The sequence below is a fragment of the Triticum urartu genome, chromosome 1A (genome assembly GCF_056163025.1).
Source record: "Triticum urartu cultivar PI428250 chromosome 1A, HENAU_Tu73, whole genome shotgun sequence".
Classification (NCBI taxonomy): domain Eukaryota; kingdom Viridiplantae; phylum Streptophyta; class Magnoliopsida; order Poales; family Poaceae; genus Triticum; species Triticum urartu.
In genome coordinates, this window is record NC_141873.1 from 118,995,500 (window position 1) to 119,002,418 (window position 6,919).

The window sequence follows — 6,919 nt, forward strand, 5'->3', positions numbered from 1 at the left end:
ACTTAGAGGCATAACCGCATAGTAGGCATGTCGCAAGAGGGGTAATCTTTACACATCCCATGTACTGAATAAGATAGAGATAAAGAGTTGGCTTACAATCGCCACTTCACACAATACATAAATATAGCATTACATCATCCAGAATACAATCAAGGTCCGACTACGGAACCAAAATAAAGACAACCCAAATGCATAAGTGCCCCGATCGCCCCAACTGGGCTCCACTACTGATCGTCTAGAAAGGAAACGTAGTAACGCCCTGAATCCTCGTCAAACTCCCACTTGAGTTCGGTCGCATCCCCTGGAATGGCATCATTGGCGCCTGCATCTGGTTTTGGAAGTAATATGTGAGTCACAGGGACTCAGCAATCTCACACCCTCGCGATCAAGACTATTTAAGCTCATGGGTAGGAAAAGGTAGTGAGGTGGTGCTGCAGCAAGCACTAGCATATATGGTGGCTAACTTACGCAAATGAGAGCGAGAAGAGAAGGCAAAGCACGGTCGAGAAGCTACAAAGATCAAGAAGTGTTCCTAGAACTACATACGTTCAAGCATAACACGAGACCGTGTTCCCTTCCCGGACTCCGCCGAAAAGAGACCATCACGGTTACACACACGGTTGATCCATTTTAATTAAGTTAAGTGTCAAGTTTTCTACAACCGGATATTAACAAATTCCCATCTGACCATAACCGCGGGCACAGCTTTCGAAAGTACAAAACCCTGCAGGGGTGTCCCGACTTAGCCCATCACAAGCTCTCACGGTCAACGAAGGATATTCCTTCTCCTAGGACGACCTGATCAGACTCGGAATCCCGGTTACAAGACATCTCGACAATGGTAAAACAAGACCAGCAAAGCCGCCCAATGTGCCGACAAATCCCGATAGGAGTCACACGTATCTCGTTCCAAGGGCACACCAGATAGGTCAAGCTATGAGTAAAACCAACCCTCGAGTTGCCCCGAGGTGGCCCCGCAGGCTGCCCGTTTCGGACCAACACTCAGAGGAGCACTGGCCCGGGGGGTGTGAAAGAAAGATGACCCTCGGGCTCGCGAAAACCCAAGGGAAGGTTATAGGTTGTTAGGAAAATGTAAAACCAAGATTGGGCCTTGCTGGAGGACTTTATTCAAGGCGAACTATCAAGGGGTTCCCATTATAACCCAACCGCGTAAGGAACGCAAAATCAAGGAACATAACACCGGTATGACGAAAACTAGGGCGGCAAGAGTGGAACAAAACACCAGGCATAAGGCCGAGCCTTCCACCCTTTACCAAGTATATAGATGCATTAAAGTAAACAAAATATAATAGAGATATCCCAACAATAAACATGTTCCAACAAGGAACAAACTCCAATCTTCACCTGCAACTAGCAATGCTATAAGAGGGGCTGAGCAAAGCGGTAACATAGCCAAACAACAGTTTGCTAGGAAAAGGTGGGTTAGAGGTTTGACATGGCAATATGGAAGGCATGATATATCAAGTGGTAGGTATCGCGGCATAGGCATAGCAATAGAGCGAGAAACTAGCAAGCAAAGATAGAAGTGATTTCGAGGGTATGGTCATCTTGCCTGCAAAGTTTTCTGAGTTGACGTAAGCTTGATCCTCGTAAGCGTACTCAACAGGTTACTCGATCACGTACTCGTCTCCCGGCTCTACCCAAGGCAAGAACACAAGCAAAGGAAACCACAATCAACCACGGTGCAATGCGCAAACAACATGATGCAAAACATGGCATGACATGCGGAATGTGGTATGCAATGCATATGCGTGCTCCGGAAGGAAAAGATTGAACCAGGCCTCAACTTGGTAAACCAAGAGCCCCGCTGGAAAGATGAGTTGATTTCGGTTGAAATTGATATAAAGATCACCGGAATCAGATGCATGGTGTGCAAATGGCCAGCAAAACAAGAATGGCACAATTCTGCGATTAACAGCACGATGCCATCTAGAATGCAACAAGAAACTAAGCTACTGCACTCTAACATAGCAACAAAGAACATGGCAGTGATCTAATCAAGATGCTTGACAAAATATGAACACTGAGCTACGGCTAAATCACACAAGAGAAGGTTCAAACAAGCATGGCAAAAAAGCAAAATATAACAGCATCGCAGACTTAGTGAAAATAACATGTCAGGATTTAACATCAGGAAGCAATGTTTGGAGCAAGATAACAACATGCTATAGGATAAGATCATAGAAACACAAGGCATGGAATGAAACTACTCAAAGCATATAACAAAAGTCCCTTACTGACCATAAGCCAAAAGGGCACAGAAAACATGATGGCACCCATGTAAACATAGCAAGTTTCATTAACAGATTCAGACTTAGCAGAAAAACTGGACATGGCAAAAACAGAGCTACGTAGGCATGTTTGCGAGCTCGATGCACTCACCACAAGGCATTGCATGACAAACTAAGCATACACCCAGAAAGAAGACATGATCAAGAAGCTAACCATCACAATAGCAATCTCATAGCATGCATGGAACAACTACAACAACCTTGGCAAAATTGATTAACACGTAAACAATCTGCCATGAACATTTAATAGAAACAGTAGAGCAAGATTGAGTCATGCTAGGGTACTCCATAAATGTAAACAAAGATATGGATGGATAGAGCACAACCATATGCCCAAATCATCCTTACTGAACATACCCACAAGAAGCATGGATCACTCTGTATCAACATGAATACATGGCATAAAAATAACATCAGGGAAATGACTTAGTGAAATTCTAAGTCCCTGAAATCAGCAACATCACGAGAGCTACTTTGCATGCTTGTGCTAGTCACCACATTGATCACAAAAAATACATGGCATACACCCCTGTAAAGATGGCATGGCATAGCCCAAAACACATATAGAGCTCATGCTCATATGCAGCACACAATAATCATGGAAAAAATGACAAATGCTTAAGATCTGCTAAGTACCAGGAACTAACATTATGAAGCACTCTTGCAACATCATTTTAGGCATCAAGATGGACTCAAACAAGCATGGTGCAATGGAACAAAATGAAGAGCATAACCAGATAAACAATTTGATATCTCATATGCACAAAACGGACCACCGAGCACAAAGTTATGGCATGATGAAGGGAGCATCAGAATATAAAATAAAAAGACTTCGGAATATTCAAAGTCAACCCTGGGTTTTTGGATCCAGATCTGGGCAGCGTGGATCCTGAGGATGACCAGAGAAAGAGGTCGCCGGAGTGGTCGCGGTGGTTCGCCGGAGCTGCGGATCCAAGTCGCCGGAGTTGGGGCCGGAGTGGGGCTGGCCGGAAGCGGAGGCGGAGGCGACGATGCGGCCGCACGGTGGCCTTGGGCAGCGCGGGCGGCGACCGGATCGCGAGGTGGCGGTGGCCGGCGGCCGGAGTAGCGGACGGCGGCGGTGGCCCGTCGAAGGCAGGCGCGGGCAGCGCGGCTCCTCGCGTGGGGCACGAGCGGCGGGGAGACGCGGGCCGGGGAGGGCCCGACCCGGGCCCGAGCGGGCTGCGGCGGCGGCCGGCCGGCTGGTGCCACGTCGCGCTCGTCAGTTGGCTGCGGGCGCGGTGCGGATCTCGTCCGGTGGCGGCGGACGTGTCCGGTGGCGGCGGGAGCGATTCCTAGGGTTTCATCTGCGCGAAAATTCTGGGAGGGGCACATATTTATAGGTAGAGGGAGCTAGAAGAGTCCAAATGAGGTGCGGTTTTCGGCCATGTGATCGTGATCAAACGGCCGAGAGGATGGAGGGGGGTTTGGATGGGTTTTGGGCCACTTTGAAGGGGTGATGGGCTGCAACACACACGAGGCCTTTACGGTTCCTCGGTTAACCGTTGGAGTATCAAACGGACTCCAAATGGTATGAAACTTGACGGGCGGTCTACCGTGGTGTACCAAGGCTGCTTGGCAAGTCTCGGTCCAATCCGAGAAAGTTTAACACTCGCACACGAAAAGAGGCAAAAGGGGACGCCGAAGGACATAGGAGTGTCGGATCGCAAAATGGACAACGGGGAAAATGCTCGGATGCATGAGACGAACACGTATGCAAATGCGATGCACATGATGACATGATATGAAATGCATGACATGAACAAAATGCAAAATGAAGACAAAACCCAACCACGAGGGAATATCATAACTTAGAGACAAAAATGGCAAGAGTTGGAATACAAATATGGTAAATTACATCCGGGGTGTTACACGATCTTGGTAAGTGTGTTGGTGGCTTCATTCTCCGCGCGTGGGACGTGGAGGAACTCGCAGCCTTCGAAGAAGCCGGACAGATTTTGGACGAGGAAGCGGTAGCTTGCCATGTTGGAGTCGCGGGCGTCCCACTCGCCAGAGCACTACTGCACCACCAAATCTGAGTCACCGTAGCACAGTATGCGCTGGATGCCAAGTTCCTTGGCAAGCCGGAGGCCATGCACAAGGGCTTGTACTCGGCAATTTTATTGGAGGTGGGGAAGTGGATCTAGAGCGCGTACCAAAGCCGGTCGCCCTTCGGGGAGGATAGCACGATGCCGATTCCTAGGCCGAGGTGCATCTTGGAGCCGTCAAAGTGCATGAGCCAATGCGTTGAATCCGGCGGCGGCAATAGGTACTGGGTCTCGGTCCAGTCGACGAGGAAGTCAGCCAGAGCTTGGGACTTGATCGTTGTGCGGGGCTCGTAGAGCATGGTGTGGCCGGCTAGCTCGAGTGCCCACTTGGCAACCCGGCCAAAAGCGTCCTGGCACCCGATGATCTCGCCGAGAGGGGCCGTGCTCATCACGGTAACAACATGCTCTTGGATATACTACTTCAACTTCTTGGCGGTGAAGTACACGCCATAACACATCTTCTGGTAGTGCGGGTAGTTCTGCTTGGAGGCGGAGAGCACCTCGCTCAGGTAGTAGACCGGGCGCTGGACGGCTTGGATCTTGCCCTTCTCCCATCGCTCGACCACCATCACCGTGATGACCGGCTGCGAGGTAGCGACAATGTAGAGCAACAACAGATCCTTCTCGGCTTGTGCGGCCAGTACGGGTGCGGTGGAGAGCATACACATGAGGTCCCGGAAAGCTTTGTCCACCTAGTCGTTCCATTTGAATGGCGTCGTCTTCTTCATCAACTGATACAGGGGCAAGGCCCTCTCGCCCAGCCGGCTGAGAAACCGGCTGACCGAGGCCAAGCAGCTGGTGAATTTCTGGACATCGCACAGCCGAGCTAGCTTGTGCATGCGCTCGATGGCCTTGATCTTCTCCGGGTTTGCCTCAATGCCATGCTCCGAGACGAGGAAGCCGAGTAGCTTTCCGGCTGGGACCCCGAAAATGCATTTCTCCGGGTTGAGCTTGACTTGGTACTCACGCAAGTTGGTGAGTGTTTCCTTCAAGTCGTCAAGGAGTGTGAGGCGCTGCTTGGTATTCACCACGATGTCATCCACGTAGACATGGATGTTGCGGCCGAGTTGCGGCAACAAGCATTTCTGCATGCAGTGCTGGAAGGTGGCGCCGACATTCTTCAAGGCAAATGGCATGGTGATGTAGTAATACGACCAAAAGGGCGTGATGAAGGACGTCTTCAGGGCATCGACGGGGTCCAGCTTTATCTGATGATAGCTGGAGTAAGCATCCAGGAAGGACAGGAGCTCACAGCCAGTAGTGGAGTCAATGACTTGATCGATCCGCGGGAGGGCGAATGGATCCTTGGGGCAGGCCTTGTTCAGGCTGGTGTAGTCGATACACATGCGCCAGGTATTGTTCTTCTTCAGGACGAGGACTAGGTTGGCCATCCACTCGGGGTGAAATACTTCCATGATGATGCCGGCCGCCAAAAGCTTGGCGACCTCTTAACCAATGGTCCTTCTCTTCTCCTCGAAGAAACATTGTAGGGGTTGGTGGGTAGGCTTGGCATCCTTGCGGATGTGGAATTTGTTTTCGGCGTACTTCCTTGGGATACCCAGCATGTCCTTTGGGGTCCATGCAAAAATATCCCGATTCTCACGGAGGAAGTCGACGAGCTCGCCTTCCTATTTGCTGTCGAAGCGGGTGCCTATGACAACGTACTTTCTGTAGATGGGATCTTCCGGGTTCAGCTTCACTTTCTTGGTCTCCTTGGAGGGCTTGAACGAGGCCTCGTCGGCCGGCTCCTCGGATGGAATTGGCACGGCCGGCATCTCGCTAGCCAGGGCGACGACCCGGTCGAGCTGGCGTCGCTCCTCGGCTATGACCAGCGACTCGGCCAGTTTGGCGCCGTCTTGGGCGCACTCCAGGGATTTGCGGTAATCGCCAGTGATGGTGATGAGGCCCTTCGGACCCAGCAGCTTCATCTTCAGGTAAGCGTAGTGGGGGACCGCCATGAACTTGGTGAGGGCGGGTCGGCCTAGCAGCGCGTGGTATGCGCTGGACAGGTCCACCTCCTCGAACCAGAGCAGCTGGTGTCGGAAGTGGTCACTGGTGCCGAACAGGACGTCGAGCTGAATCCGGCCGATCGGAGAGCGGGAAAGGCCAGGAACGATGCCATGGAAGATCATCCGAGTTGGCTCCAGGGCCTTGGCCTTGAGGCCGAGCTTGGTCATGGTGTCGCGGTAGAGAATGTTGATGCTGCTGCCGCCATTGATGAGAACCCGGGAGAACTTGCACGTGCGCCGAGGCACGACGATGGTGGGGTTGAGGACGAGAGCGTAGCCACCCGGGTTCGGCATGACAGCTGGGTCGTCTTCTCGAGTCCAAGTGACCGGGCGCTCCGACCAGTTCATGTATTCCGGCTTGGCCGGGATGACGGTGTTCACCTCCTGCTAGAGCAGGCGCTCGCTATGCTTGACATCACTGACGCCGGTGAAGATGACATAGGTCACGTTCTGGGCGGGGTAGACGTCATCGTGCATCGCGCCGCCAGCCGGGGGCGGTGGAGGAGGCGGAGGCGGCTGCCCTACTACCAGA

At 51.8% G+C, this 6,919-nt stretch overlaps 1 protein-coding gene across 1 annotated transcript; it reads right to left on the reverse strand.

The window, feature by feature from the left end:
* Positions 1-6,006: 6,006 nt before the first annotated feature.
* LOC147990308 (uncharacterized) lies at positions 6,007-6,681 on the reverse strand. The gene has a single exon (XM_087537990.1). The coding sequence runs from the start codon at positions 6,679-6,681 to the stop codon at positions 6,007-6,009; it is 675 nt and encodes a 224-aa protein (XP_087394116.1).
* Positions 6,682-6,919: the final 238 nt, after the last annotated feature.

Excerpts from the sequence above, each read along its gene's own strand:
- LOC147990308 (XM_087537990.1), bottom strand. The coding sequence starts at position 6,681 with ATGCCGAACCCGGGTGGCTACGCTCTCGTCCTCAACCCCACCATCGTC.